Here is a 16,588-nt window from a genome sequence, read left to right as displayed (position 1 = left end):
AAAGTTTGAGGCATCAGAACTTCATAGTGTTTAAATTAAAAATATTTAAATTTATCGTATTTTCATAAAATCAGCAACTTTAAACTGTTGTGGCTCCGAAACCCTTTCACCCAATGATCAAAATCATGGTTTATTTTGATGCTGAGAAATTAAAGTTTATATTGACATGTAAACAGTTTTTCCTACTTTCTATGGAAATGGAGAAATTTAGATTTTTCTTCATTAAGACGCCTTTGCCCACGAAAAAATATTTTTAAAATATATGGTTAGATTCCGCATTGAAAGTACAAATAAACACATATTTTTTACTGGTGCACCGTTGATAAGAAAGTATTGAAAATATCAAATAAAGAAAATAAATAGTACGCGCGTGAACTAACCAGCTGACTGTAGGTAAGACAAGCAAGGCCAGGAGACAAATACGTGATGTGTCGTCTAGCAGTCATGGCTGGGCTAGCTTTATCACAAGTTTTCATAAACACTGGAGTAAAATGACACCCAATGCTCGCTTATCTTCAGCTCTCGGCCAGTGCCTGGGGTACTGCGCCGTTGAAGTCTAGGCGTGTGAAAATAATTTATTTAATACCCTCGAAACTTATTGCCGAGCCACTAAGCAAACAATGCCGTTTTACAAATGGGCAAAAAGCCTAAAAGTAAGTAAAATCAGATTATCTGTCTCTCTGTATATAATAAAAATAAGTATTACTTCTTATCATAACCTACTAAATGTCAGCTTCAAAATGAGCTCCTGTTCAATGTTCTGCAGTAAATGGTTCCAGAGTTCTGAGCGCTGAAAGAGGCTTGCTTTTATAAAATACGCTAAATTTGTCGCTCAATAGTACGAAAACTGTTTGACTTTCGATAGTATATTTTTGAAAATGCACTCTCCTCAGCACCTTGTATAAATAGGGAAAAAATTAGAGTATTAAAAAAAATGCGAGGTTTTTTACTGATCGATTTCATATGGAATAGCCCATACGCAGATGTAACGAGACGCCGCCGTTATTGTACCCACGACGCAGTTGTGTACTCAAACCGAGTTGTAAAAATCCATTTCATATTACAGTACATCTCTCCGCGGAGACAAGCGTTACACCAACAGTCGCGTGCTTCTGCACAACAAGATCGATCCACTTTAGTTCTCAGAAAGCAATTCTTTCTATCGGGCTTTCAAAATGGCAACGGTTATCAAGATGATTTGTTACTTTCACTTTGATACATACTCGTAACGTAAAACACTGTAACGAAAAGCCAAACAAAGCTAGCTAGAGATAGACAGGCCCCTACGTAGATAAAGTAGGTACTGTACACAGAAGTAAATAAAAAGGAAACTTTATTCACAAAATTTTGTGAAACAGCAATAAATAATATATGATTAGATCTAAACCGTTTTATCCATCCTCGGGTATTTCTCACCACACAGTGAGGGACACGTTAATGGGTTGTATGCATAAAGTTGTAGTATTACCTTTTGATTTGACTGTAGAAGATACTTGAAGTAGAAGTATATACTTCGTTTTGTATGCATAAACCTGATCCTACTATAAACTATCAAGAAAATTCGATTATATCGATTATCAGCAGTACTTCGAGTTTGTTCGTGAAGACTCGTTAGTTTCCGCTTTCCATGCATTTATGTTAATTTCTTGGTGGGAAAATTGATTGTTGTCCTCAAAATTTGGTTAGTTTAACAAGAAAATGGACAATTACGACGAAGTGAGAAGTGTGGAAGAGATAGAATGAGAACAACTGCTATTTGATAATCTACTAAAAATACTCAGCATTATTAAACAAGTCGCAAACTCCTGCTGCAAGAAATGATAAAGAAAAAACCATTCAATTGAGGTGGAAGTTTACAGTAGGAAAAAAAATTGACGAAAAGCAAATTATGAAGAAAATAAATAACATGAAACGTAAAGTCAAAATCAGACAGGCCCAAAATGTTAATCATTAAACTTTCATGTAACCTAAAACATTGTACGCACACGGAATTTTTTCTTGTAAATTAAATGTATTATAAGTACATCACAGAATCATTTTGCTAAAAATATATATTATTTTAAATAATAATAATAATAATAATAATAATAATAATAATAATAATAATAATAATAATAATAATAATAATAACAACAAAAAATCAACTAACAGAATTCTAGTTATCTCAAAATTAATATTTGAGTCATTACAGAAATTGATCATATAACATTTTTTATTTGTAAAATCTATATAACTTCTTATAATCGGGTTTTCATTGTTTTCGTCTTTCCTTGTAGGATTTTCTAGCGCGAATTTGCACATATGTAATTTTAAACCTCACAAATGCATATACTGAACTAAAGAAGTCTCAAACAGGGCAGACTACGATTTTTCTTAGTTTGCACTTAGAAGTAGAAATATATACTTCTTGTTATGCATATAAATTTATACTACGAATTCTAGCATAAACTAAACACGGCCTTTCAGATCAACTTTCTGCTACGCAGGGAAGAATTTACTATGGGCTTTTATACATAAAGACCGTAGTATATATTACGAAAAGCAATAGAATTTACTTCAACTTTATGCATACTAGCCAATGTTATACAGTCTACAGACGAATTCATTAATTTGCATATGCTAATTAATACATGCCTGGAGAGATGTGTTCTGGCAATTATTTAGTCATAAATACAGTAAAACTTCATTTTTACGTTTTAATGAAAGTCTCAAGAAAAAATAACATAAATGAAAAAAAAAAAAAAGTATAACTAAAATGACATTTAATAGCATCTGAAATAGCATAGGAAAACTATATGGGGAGAACGAGTTAAGTCAATTTAGTAGAATTTCCACAAGAGAAATTTAGAACTTCACAGTTGTCATCTCTGGGTTTATAATAAAGTACTCAATGTAAGGTTATTAGTAGAAAACTTCAACTACTTAGGGCCAAAGCTGGCTGATATAATACATTTAAAATTTAAATTCAGAAAATCTTACGATATTGGCTTACTTTGTTCTTCCCGTGTGATTTTAATTTAATTACATGTGATTATTTAAAAAGAACCACTTATTTTGAGCTCCTTGCTCCTAAATAATAAACAATGTTCTCATGTTGTGATAACTCTTCCGCAATTTGTTCAGTTACCGGTACAGCAAAATGCTTCACTGTTTCTAAAGCAGAAACAGCGCCATTAAAGGACACAATATTGTTGAAGGCAAGTATGGACAGCTTCGGATTTCCACGAATTTCAAAGTCGATCGCATCTAAATAATGGGTACGTACAACTTTTCGTATTAATATGTTCCATGTTTTATGTTATCTTTTTAACATGTTTCGGCCTGCTATTGGTCATCTTCAGAACTGGTTGTTGCTGGTCTTGGCGCTTTTTTTTGTTTCCTGTGTGGGTGTGTTTGTGTAGTGTAATGTAGAGTCAAAGAGTGTGTGTGTTCTGAAATTGAGTTGTGTGTTGAGAATTTCATTTGTATGTGTTTTTGTGTGTCTGTATATTTCGTATTGTTCTAGTGTGTTTAGTTTCTGGATTTTTGGTTGGATGTGTAGAATTTCCATATCTGTGTTGATGTCTCTGTAGGTGTGGTTAGCATTTGTGATGTGTTCTGCATATGTGGAAGTGTTTTGTAATTTTGTTATGGCTGTGATGTGTTCTTTGTAACGTGTTTGAAATGATCTGCTTGTCTGTCCTATGTAGAAGTTGTTGCAGGTGTTACATTTGAGTTTACATATGCCTGTGTGGTTGTATTTGTTTGTTTGTGTTGTTCATGTGTTGAAATGTTTTTGTAAAGTATTATTTGTTCTGTATGCGATGTTGTGATAAAATTTAACACGTGAAAGACACTAATACGTTTTCCGAAGTGATATAGTGTTAAAAGTTGTGTAATCAAGATGTATAAAAATTTTGTTCTCGGGAATCGGAAATACATCCCAGGCCCATGAACAGAAAACAAATGAGCCAGTCATGTCCAATCGCTGCCAGCAACGGACTCTGACTTTAAATGCGTAAAACTAAATTCTGATTTGCAAACAATTTATCCGTATGCTCCCCTTAATAATTCATGAAGACACACACCCAGCACTCCGACGCCCACACAGGAAGGGAAATAGGAAGATAAAGACAACAGATTCAGTACCGACATGAAAAATGACGTAATGATATTATGCAACAGAAATAACAGGGGGGGTCGAGAAACCCATCTGCCACTCAACCTACCAGAGTACCGTGTTTTTTATTTACAACTTTGAATGAAATATTCACAATTCTAAACAGCATTGATTCCTAGTTGCCTATAATAATCATGGTGAAGAACTCATAATGCTGGAAGCAGGAAGAATTATATTATGAAAAATGAAAACTAGCGGATATTGAACCTTTCTTAATGTATAAATTTTGTCACCGGCGTAGCTTAGGCGGTAGCGCGTTTGTCTGCTGATCCGGAGTTGCGCTCGAGCGTGGGTTCGATTCCCGCATGGACTGATTATCTAGTTGGGTTTTTTCCGAGGTTTTTCCCAACCGTAAGGCGAATGTCAGATAATCTATGGCGAATCCTCGGCCTCATCTCGCTATCATCCATTCCATCTACGCTAAATAACTGAATAGTTGATACAGCGTCGTTAAGTAACCAAATTAAAAAAAGTAACGTGCAAATTGAATAATGGACATTAAAGGTATGTACGTTGGACACTTCCACTAATGCAAATATTCCATGTTCTAGTCGGAATAATAAAAACACAAGATCCGGTTAGTCATAATAATGGAACAAATGGTAAAAGACCCGCAGATATATTTACGTAATAACTACAGATTTGAAGAAAAGTGAAGACGGTCAATAGTTATTATATCATCTACAACATCATCATCATTTAGATTAGTCAGGTCATTTTCCCATATTTCCCAGAGCTTTTGTACTCTTATTTCTCTTAGGTACTACTGTAGTTTTTACACGTAAAAAAGTTTTTACTCCCCAAGTGCCCTTCATTATCCATTCTCTTCATATGTTCGGATCAGTAAATTTATTTTGTTTTCAATTTCTTCAGGTAAATTGAATATGTTTCAGTATCTGCGTTATTTATTTACTTTCAATTTGGTCTGTACATAATATACTATTTTTAAAATCTCATATCAGAGGACTATATTTTCCTTTTCTCGCATCTGTTATGCGGCTCGAAAAAGTCTGAAGTCGCTATATATTTCTAAAATTTGTTCGTTCCTAGAGTTTTTGTCTCAAGTTTCTTAAAAAGGTTTCACGCATAACTGACTTTTATTCCAATTATCACTCACTTATTTTAATTAATTAATAAATATTTGGAACATTAAAATAAATAATAAAACTCGACAGTTTAATTTATGTTCAATTATTTGCAAATAAAACATAACTTTTGCATAATAAATAAACACCACATTGGAAAGGAATAACTAACATTTTTATAATTTTCGAAACAGTGATTCTACCAACACGATAATACCCACCACTATGTTCAATTATCAACAGTAATCTCACTAGAGGTCTTGATTTATCTAGAGAAAATCAAAACTTGAGTGGGATTTAATTCACTATTACAGGATTAGAAGAAATAAAGTATTCTAATACAATAAAATATTAATTGACTTACTAAAATTATAATGTTAGCTTCACCAAAACGTTTGAACGGAGCCGCCATTTTCAGTTGACTAATCTATGCTGTAAACAAATGATGATCGCAAAGCATGCTTTATAGTAGGCCTACCTAAAGAATTTGCAATTTGAAATGCTGGCAAACAAAGAAACAAATGGTAGGGAGGAGACAAAAACAAAAGAAAGTATATAAAGATTAGAAGAAATAAAGTACTCTAATACAATTAAATAGATATTAATTGACTTACTAAAATTCTATTTCGCTAATGTTAGCTTCACCAAAACGTTTGAACGGAACCACCATATTCAGTCGACTGTCTATGCGGGAAACAAATGACGATCGCAAAGCATGTCTTATAGTACCGTAAAGAATTTGTAGCTTGAAGTGTTGACAAACAAAGAAACAAATGCTAGGGAAGTGATAAAATAAACAAATACTAGCGAAGTGATAAAATTGTAGGGATAAACAAGCATGATTTGTTGAAACAGGTCCTATCGTACCGTTTTATTCGTCAAAAGTAGTATGACGTAGTAAGAGTGTAATAGTCAAGAAAAAAATAACGAAATTTAAAATTACAGCATTAAAACGAATTATAAACTCAGATGACAAGATCACGTGAATGAAATTCAGTCTGGACATTTCAATTTATATAAAAACAAATCTTTAAATCTTAAAATCATAAGTAAACTTAATTACGCGCTACATTACCAACCACAAGAAAGGCGGGATTTAGGAAGATTTTACCGCAAATGGAAGGACCTATTTGTGTAGTCGCAGAACTGGCAAATCATCCAAAACTGCGAAAGGGAAGAAGAAGAAGAAGAAGAAGAAGAAGAAGAAGAAGAACACGATTATTTTAAATCCGATATAGACAGGAGGGGGCCAATTAAGATCAATTCCTGTAGATTAGATAATGATGCATTCACACTTGAACTAAACTTGCTTTATAAGGTAGAATGTCTGCGTCAGGTGGCTGACGTAAGAGATTTGATGGAATATAGCCTGAGATGCATGACAGCGTAAACCAAAATCACTTACATTTGGGCCTGAGCGTGTGGTTTCGTGTCAGTTTTTTTGCGTTTCTTGTTGACCCCTCCAGAAACTGCTGCACTCATCTTGACCCACAGAGGGTCCTGGAGGTCACATGGGCCAAGCCTGCAACAAATGAATTGAACAATAAGCAACTAAGAAAGAAATATCACCGACTGCATTCTTCTATAACATATATTACCAAACCTTTCAGTCTAAGAATCCCTTCTCAAATAGCTATATGCATTCTCTTATTACTATTATTATAATCTGTGGCCGGGAGGAAAAAGGTCTTAAGTAAAACTTCTATACTTTTCAGGAGCAGTAGTAAGATTGAAATTGGTGTCAATTACAGAGTTTTTTTTCTAATTAAGACGTTTTTCCTGGGTATTTTTGATTATATTTCTTCTAAAATAGGCAATGTTGCTCATTTAACCATTTTCTTGATTATTTCTAAAAAAATAGCCGCACTTAAGCCCTTTTAAGACTAGAACCCAAACTGAGTAGAAGGGACTATGTAAATATAAGACCTTTTTCATGTCAAAATAAATGAGAAATGTAAATTATTAGGAATGCAAAATTGGTCTTAAACAATTATAGGACTGTTTACCCTGGTGCTTAAAGTTTTAAAAGGAAAGAGCATCGTGATGGTTTGTAAGGAATAAAGTATTACATATTCTTAAGTTCTTTATTCTGTGTGTGCTCGATTCAAAAACTACTTAGGACATTTGGTAACGCTCTATAAACCCAGTCAGGAGTCTTATTTGACTTTAACCGTTTTACCAGATTGTAGAGAATTGTTTCCGCTTTCAGAATATATAAAAATCTCATTTTCACAAAAAATTGACATAAGACCTTTTTTCTCCCAGCCACAGTATGTACCTACACAGAAAAACATGTCGAGGCTAGCAACGATAAACCATAGTACAAGCAACTAGTACTACTTTGTAAGAGAGAGAGAGAGACTATAATTACATTAAAATCTTTCATAGCGCATTTTTATCATATTTTAATATATTTCTATCAATTTTCAAACTTCAAAATCAGTGCGAATATATATTATAAATAATTAAGTAGGTACAATAAAGAATAACTATTAATTAAGCAACATCTCTATACTTGGCATGTCTAAGAGCAGTGATAGCAGTGTTAAGTGATCTGTAAAAAAAATTGTAAATAATCCTATTTGAATAAAATCACCAGATCACCTAAAAGTTACTGAATGGATTAGAGATAGGGAAGAGGGATAGCGCCACGCTTGGCATTGAGCTACAAGCCAGAGGTTTGAGGGCTCTATTCCCGATGATCATGGATTTCCCCCTCTCCCAATTGATCTAATCCATCCGGCCGCGCAAAATTTAGGAATACTGACATTCAATCATATGACGATTAATTTTTTCTATGGAAATCATCCCACGCGTAACAACTTTAAAACTAATGATAGTTGATCCTTAAAAAAAAAGGGACTTTTTCTACATGTAGCTGTAGTTTTCTGGCCGGAGAAGATGTAACTAATACCAAAATCACAATGAGAAGTGTAAATAATTTTTATAGGTCTAGTGAAAGAGAGTTTTTATTAGATACTCATTCTCAAATTAAATTTCTGTCCTATAAAATACTCATATTTTCCTCACCGAAATATAATGTAAATAGTAAAAGAACACTGAAATGTTGAAGTTAGTAATCAAGTGAAAGAAAAGGCTCGAATATAATAAAAGTTTATTAAAATAACACGTAACAATTAAAATTAATTTAATCTTCTAATCGTTATCATAATTTTGGTAATCCTGCGTTCGACCTGAGGAAGATCAATTAGGACTGCGTTTTGAAATTTTAATCCGATTTCTTTCATCTTTAAACTGTTGGTTAAATGTATTAGGAATAATGTATGTCCAAATTTTCAGCACAATCTGACTGCTAGTTTCAAAGTTAATTTTATTTTAATCATGTAAATTAGTAATGTCAAAATGTTTCAGTTGCGTTACATTTAAGTACAGCAAGTTCATTTTTCTTTTTTCATTAATTCACGGGCAATATTTTAACGTTGATAAATTCATGACAGCTGGCTTAGTTTAGGCAAATACATTTTTGAAAATGAGATATATTTATTAATATTTTTTCATGTTTTTTTAGCTCTTCAATTTCAAGATACTTAAGATTTCTCAACGTTAGATCTCAGATAATAAATGCAAGGACATGTATGAATATTTTCATAGAATTTGGTGAAAACTACATACGAATGGGAGCATTTTTTAAATCTAAAAATGAAGTTAATAGAAAAAGGCATATTTGTTAAAGGAGATGCAATAGTAACAGGTCTATTTAAAAATCGCTCCTGGACCTTAAAGAAGATGTGGAGGCAAAAAACTTCTTACGGTCAACTTCCTAAGAGTCCTAAGAACATTTCCAAACAAAAAATGACTTTCTGACCACTTTCTGCAAAAAGGTAGTTCTAGTAGTATCTCTTATTAAAGACGGAACAAGATTCTGTATTCAGACCGTAGCTGTCATCTTGATTTTATATTCGTCAGAATGATGATTGTAATCACATTAAATAAATTCCGATCACGATGTATGCAACGATTAATCTGAATGGACAAAGCAGAATCCGCCAAACACGTGATTAATTTTTGTTAGGAGAAGTCCGACTTCATTTCTATCCTACGTCATGGAAGCACAGTCACAAGTTAAAAAGACAGCAAGAACTTCGGTAAGTCCCGACCAAAGACGTTATAAAGTATCACAAGGTTAATGGCTGTTTTACGAACTGTCATTATACAGCATAAAAATAATTATGAAACAATAAATTCACAATATAATGTGACCACCAAAAAAACACACAGAAAAACAGGCTCTGGTAACATTTACATTATATGTATTTACGCGAACAAACCTGCAATTTTTACACATTCTGTCGTTCGCGCCAGAGCAATTAGTTCATGATCTCGCACAATTCCGTCAGGTACCTCGAGAAACTGGACCAGCGTTGAGTAAAGCAGCACTCACAATGCAGCTACTACTAACAAAACTGGGCGCTGAACCAACTACAATCGTAAATCTGGCATCCTTGTTACGGAAACAGGTTCCCTACTTAGGTTTATTTTCTGGAGGCATCTACCCGAACTCCTAATACAATTAAAGACTTGATCAACCTGTTCCTGCACTGTTGCCAACCTTCACTACCATACCTGCAACAGCTGGCCCAAGTTTGCATTGTTTGCGAGCTTACATCGTTGGGAGATCCTTCACACTGGTACAGTATGTTACAAAGTTTCAAACATGACATTCGCCAGAATAGTTTTCCAAACACCAAAAGTAAGATAATTATTGCTGCTGATGATCAAATGCACAATAACACAACTGTAAATTCATTCAAGGTATCTGAAATTTGTTCATAATGAGAAAGCTAGTGTCAGTATTCCTGTTATATAACTGTTTTAGTACGTACGACATAATTATCTGCATAGAACTATATGCAATTAACTACAAATAATTAATGTAACATATACTTTAAAGTACTGAGCCTTTTGGCTTCCTTAGTTCTCACTCGTTATACTAACGCTAGAAATTCATCATATACCGCAAATATTGGGCCCTTTACTTATTTCGTTCTCAGTAGTAATAATTAACACTATAAAAATAGGCATTTTCAAGCACCGTGTTTCCGCAGTCGTGTTGTAAAACTTCACTTAACACAACACAGAACAAACACAAGATAAGTAACATATGCCTAATTCTTACGGGTGCAAAAAAAAAATAACTAATTACTTATCTATTAGAAATCGAACAAGGACCTACTGGATTTTATACATTATTTCTACAGTTCCAGCGCAGTACATAAGGAAGAGTAAACTGTTACTGAATTATGGAAAATAAATGTTATACATATTAACGCTTTTTCTCGTCTATATGTCTATTCAACTCTCTTCTACTCTGTCTCACCATATCTCTCTTCCTTTGTATCAATTTCTATTTATAGCACTGAAAATCCCTCTCTGAACAGTACTAAAATTATTAATTAAAATTTGTTATTCAAACCTTATACAATACACAAAAATAAAGCCTTATGGTACGTATTTTAGTTATTTATTTTAATAAATTAGCTATGTAAGTCTATTTCCAACAACTCACTGAATTACACAAGTTTGTTATGTACTATTAACAGCTATCTTCAAAAGCAGAAACTAAGCACATCAGGGTGCAGTAACACGTGTATAAAAAAACAAATGAGACTAGAAAAGTCCTATCACATAACCAATCACACATTTCACACGATCAGCAGGGACTGAACACTGGTCCTCTTGATAATGTATTATCGTCAGTGTACTTAACCACGAGATAGCTGAACATTTTTACAAGAAATTATTGTGGGTAATTTTATTATCTTTATTTTTTAAAACAAAGCTTCCATCTACTTTTGCGTTATTTTCTGTACGTCCACCCCCACAAAAAATTATACAAGCAAAACACGTTTTGTTTCACGAGTTACAAAACACGTTTTTAGTATCCCACTCTATGAAAACAATACTTTAAATTACCACGAATATTTTCTCCAGTATATTTTTTTCGACTATTTTAATAACCCAAAATCTCAACGAAATTAAATGAAACATAATTATCATGCCATCACTGATTATTTAAACTGCGAACAATGTTCTTCAGTACACCAGTTCAAAAATACTACCTGCAATTTTAATTATGGCTGTTCATCAGTTTAGTGAAGTTGAAAGTTTGCTTAGGATATAAAAATAAATTCATCGACAATGTGCTATTTCATATACCGTAATGAGATGGATGGAAGAGACAAATCCAAGAGCATTTAGGCCACCCATTCGGGCTAATGCTACCTTCAGGGTTGAATTTTTGGTGTGAGCTATGAATGGCCGGTAAATTAAACATGGAGTCCCCTCAACCAGAGTTCTTTTACATACTGTAAACAATCGACAAGCGCCTAATTTAATGTCCCTTCCGAATTAAGACATGTTAAGTATTTTTATTGCCATAGGCCTGGTTTGAATCCGCAAAATAATTTAAAATAAAAATTTACAAAGCTGACTTCATAATAGTGAAGCTAATAAACGTCTTAGTTATTCCATCGCAGCAAAAATGCATAATAAAAACTGACCAGAGTTATTAACCGAAGAAATAAGTTCTGTTAAAAGCTATTACAAGGCCTGATTAGTACTTATAACAGATTAAGACCATTGGAAGTTACAGATGCCGGATATATATATATATATATATATATATATATTTTTTTTTTTTTTTTTCAAATGAAGGAATGGGCACTGGCTTCTTTGACTGGCAGTGCTGTACGCAGCCGGTATGTTGCATCTCCTGACGATGCGTGGCGACCACGGCCGTAGCTTTTGCACAAACATTTGTTTTCTGTCAGCGTGATGTGCCTGACGCCCTAACTTGTCTTAGTCCAACTCAGTGCGTACCATACGTCTCGAAAGCACCACGTGTCTGTGTTAAAAAAAGTTCGAGAAGTTCACAACATCGATTTAGAACAAATCCTGATTTTGATATCTTATACTACATAATATTATTAGGAGTATAAAAGGAGGATTTCCAAACGATATCGGGAATATTATCCGTACCCAATACTTGGGGGCGGGGAGGTTTCGGAGCCTGCCATTAAATAAACTTACAGCGAGAACCCGTAACTGGGATCGCACGACGCCAAACTTGCACCTAAAATGCATAAAAGTATATTATAACAATGAAATACAACAAATATCAGTGTTGTAGACGGGATTCGAACACATGACTATGCATCCAGACACGATAAGAGCTGTTTTTTGGCCGGTGCATACACAGTGGCAGGCTATTTTAATTACAAGAGGGTAAAGAGAGAGATGAATCGTCTGAGAGATAGGGGCGAGTGTTCCAACAGTTGTAACCTCGAAGTGGTCTTACGACGATATTTGGTACTACATAGTTGAATAATTACTATCAATCATTTGCTAAACATACTGAAGTAAATTTATAAAGGAACTGTTATTCTGGATGCATACATGACATCGTAGTATGTGCAATAAACGTGGTTAGATGTTTGGTAGTAACAAAATAATTATTTGTTCCGAATGTTTCGGAATGGTAGATTGTTAATGCAGTTTCATGTCTTTCATACAGTCACTTTTCTTTTAACTTACATTTTCCTGTGATGATCCTCTGTATACTATACGAAGACATTAAACTGCAGTGGAACAACTATCAAATTTACTCTCTTATTTTAGACGTAAAGAGAAATTCGAAAAACTTAATGATCATTCAAATCAGGAACTCGTTCCGTCCTCGCTCTTGTTCAAATCAACGCTAGACATTAATGAGTACCGTGGCTTCTTGACTCTGCAGTCAGGTTATAGAAGACCACCGAAAAGATAAAAACAAGATCAGCATCATACATCCTATCCTTACAAAAGGGAATAGATCTTACTTCCTTGTCGGGAATCAAATCCGAGTCCGCAACATATGTATCTATAGTCCTGCTATGATTTGTCCATTATTATTCTAATTCCACCGGCAAGCGCGTTTCCCTGTTGATCCGGAGCTGCGCTGCGAGGGTTCGATTTCCGCTTGGGCTGATTACATCGTTGGGTTTTTCCGAGGTTTTCCCCAACCGTACAGCAAATGTCAGGTAATCTATGGCGAATCCTAGGAATAATTTCGCCAAATAGGCTGCTAGTTAATACAGTTACAGAAAATACTTACGAAGTTCTTTGTGAAGAGAAGCGACTACACTATGTTTCTGGAATCTGTGGAGTAAATCGACGCATTTGGATGGAACCTATGATAAGTAAATGGGCGGAGCCTATCAGTGCGGGAGTGTATTTCGGGCTGCATCGGCTCACGGCCGCTAAGGGGTAAGGTGCGCGTGACAGCAGGTGATAGGTAGGGGTGGCATTTTAGACGCCTGTCTTCAATCGATGCTTTCCCCCAAAGCGGTCATCGGACTGACTTCCTCCATTCACCACTTAAGTAAAGGACTTGTTTCGGTTCCTATACACCACAGATTCCAGAAATGGAGTATAGAAGCATTTGAAATCAGTAGGGCTAGGATTTTGATGAAATTGCATCTTTTTTCTAGTAAGCCAGAAACATTGCTGCTTTAGTATTTATATGTTATGTGATAAACTGAGTGTTTTAAGACGTATTTGTTAGGTTATTTTTTTGCATTTTTTGCCTGTTTCAACTCATAAGAGCATCTTTTGTTTTATTCGGTCATTTTTTTAGACATTTCCCTTTAATTTTGGCCATAAATCCCCATTATTAATGTAAAATAATGTTTATTTCCTTTGATATTTTCTTTACATATTTTGTCCATTATTACCCATTATTTTGTATGATATTTTAATAGTTTTTTGCTAATTCCGAATAAGAGTGGCCTTGTGGTAGACTACATGGAAACTAAACGTAAAGTAAATCAATGGCGCTACAGCCCATGAAGGGCCAAGACAGACCAGCCGACTGCTGACCTCACGTCCACATACCGACGCAGAGGTGAACGATCATACATGGAAACTGCATCAGGTAAAATAATTAATTAAAGTGTACTACTTAGAAAAAATTATGTAAAATTTTATTTAATTACTAGTCTAAATATTTAGTACAAAACCTCTTTTCCTCCTAAGCCAATTATGTAAGATCAATTTTAGGGCATTTTAAGGACTTTTTTTTAAAGATTTTTAGGTCATAAATGCATTGTTTTAGGACATTTTTTCATGATTTATAGGTCATCAAAATCCTAGCCCTAAAAATAAGGATATGGAGAATGGAGCGTGCGAAATGGACAGATAGAATAAGAAATGACGCTGTGCTAGAAAGAATGGGTGAAGAAAGAATGTTGCTAAAACTGATCAGGAAGAGAAAAAAAAATGGCTGATCACTGACTAACAAACTGGCTACTGAAGGATGCACTAGAAGAAATGGTCAACGGGAGAACAGTTCGGGAAGAAATCAGATGACAGAACAACATTAAGATGTAGGCCTATGGATCGCATGAGAACACTAAGAGCAAGGCGGAAATTAGGGAAAATTAGATAATGTTGGGTTTGCAGTGCAAGATCTGTTTTAGGCAGAAACTATGAAGTTGATACAGTGTCGTTAAATAATAAGCTGAAAACCCCAAATAATGCTTCCAAGTTAGGGTATAGCAGGTCCTAATTAGTATGCTGTTTGCGATTTTAAATAGGACGATTAGTTCGCATTGATTTATTCACTTTTATAGACTTTTTAACATTATTTGTAAAATTTACTTCAGCAGCAGAACCTCAAATTGATCCAGAAACAATTTAATCAAGTATTACGGGTTACCTACATTTCACGTTAAATGAAAAGTGTTACAGGCCAACAAATCGTGTGAAATGTTCCAGCCCAATATCAAACTGACGAGGATGAAGACGGTTACGATAAATCTTTCAGGCCAATCGGAGAGACGCTGAGGAAAGATGCTACCGGCAATGCAATCTCGGTGACGCCGCGGACAAGCCAGAAAAGATGGCTTATGTGTTTCTCTTTCAGAATTGTAGGTAAGAAGACGGTCGGCCGAACGTTCAGACGACCGCGACGTGAGAACAATCGCGTCCCGTTGCCTGGCGACGAGACGGCGGGGAGGCACCCTCACAGTCAACGAAATTAGTTGTACAGTCGTCACGTCAATCAAGTGATACGGGTATCGCACTTAATTCAACAGTATCAGCGTTCCTAATTAAAATATAGTTTTCAGATCACGAACGTCACTACGCATGAAACTACCGTTGTTACATCGACAGCTCTTGAGAGCGAGACAGTGCTGCGTGAAATATGTTTTCCAACCATTTGGCTTAGCGTCGTATCGAAATGCACCTCGTACTTTTCTTTAAACTTCACAAATGCTTTCGTCGGTTTCCTACTCTGAAAATCTGAGTACAAAATCGAATAATGTAAGTGAAACTTATTTACTCACAAATGGCTTTTAAGGAACCCGGAGGTTAATTGCCGCCTTCACATAAGTCTGCCATCGGTCCCTATCCTGAGCAAGATTAATCTAGTCTCTACCATCATATCCCACTCCCTCAAATCCAGTTTTATATGATCTTCCCATCTTCGTCTCGGCATCCCCAAAGGTCTTTTTTCCCCTCCGGCCTCCCAACTAACACTCTATAGGGGAGAGTCGGGTAGTATCGGACATTGGGTAATATCGGACAGTGAGTTTCTTTCATCTACCACACGATGATAGTACCTGATTGACATGGTTACGTTTCTGTGATGTCGCATAGAGAAACGTAACCATGTCATTCAGGTACTACGATATGGCGGTAGATGAAAGAAGCGCACTGTCCGATACTACCCGACTCTCCCCTATGCATTTCTGGATTCTGATATGCCCTGCTCATCTCAAACGGCTGTATTTAATATTTCTAATTCTACCTAATAAGTGAAACTTACGGAGAAAAATGATCGAATCCCTATAATTGTGTAAAACCTCTATAAACGCTCTTCGTGAATGTTATTGTGAGCATGCTTGGGACAGTAAGGATGTTTGGAATTTGAAGTAAAATGTTGATATTTCTTTTGCTTTTATCATTATACTCCCCGTATTAAAATTTAATAAGACAGAGCCTTCACGTTAGTTACTTCATAATTACTTCCTCATTAGATGAGGCCTAGTCTCGAGACAACAATGCAATTGAAAGTGAAACGATTCACACGTCAATATAACGCCAATGAGTTATTTGAAATTGTAATTAATAATAATAATAATAATAATAATAATAATAATAATAATAATAATAATGTAATTTCACAGAATTTTATTAATTTGGAAATTAATATCACAGAACTTTAGTTATTAGACTATGTTATCAACTATTTCTGTTTTTATACTCCACGAATTTATTAATCACTCCCATTCACGTACAAATAATAACGCTCGCGTGACGTAGCGAGCTTGGATGATGTTAC

At 34.8% G+C, this 16,588-nt stretch overlaps 1 protein-coding gene across 10 annotated transcripts in view; it reads right to left on the bottom strand.

Annotated features, from left to right (window-relative positions):
* Positions 1–16,588, bottom strand: part of LOC138706386 (nuclear receptor coactivator 2-like) — a 613,007-nt gene that overhangs the window by 96,034 nt on the left and 500,385 nt on the right. For all 10 annotated transcript variants that reach the window (XM_069835613.1, XM_069835614.1, XM_069835610.1 and 7 more), the window contains one exon: positions 6,650–6,766. In XM_069835613.1, coding sequence (XP_069691714.1) covers positions 6,650–6,766 — 117 coding nt within the window. The remainder of the gene's footprint in view (positions 1–6,649; positions 6,767–16,588) is intronic.

The sequence above is a fragment of the Periplaneta americana genome, chromosome 9, assembly GCF_040183065.1.
Source record: "Periplaneta americana isolate PAMFEO1 chromosome 9, P.americana_PAMFEO1_priV1, whole genome shotgun sequence".
Classification (NCBI taxonomy): Eukaryota; Metazoa; Arthropoda; class Insecta; order Blattodea; family Blattidae; genus Periplaneta; species Periplaneta americana.
This window is presented reverse-complemented; position numbering and strand designations above follow the sequence as displayed.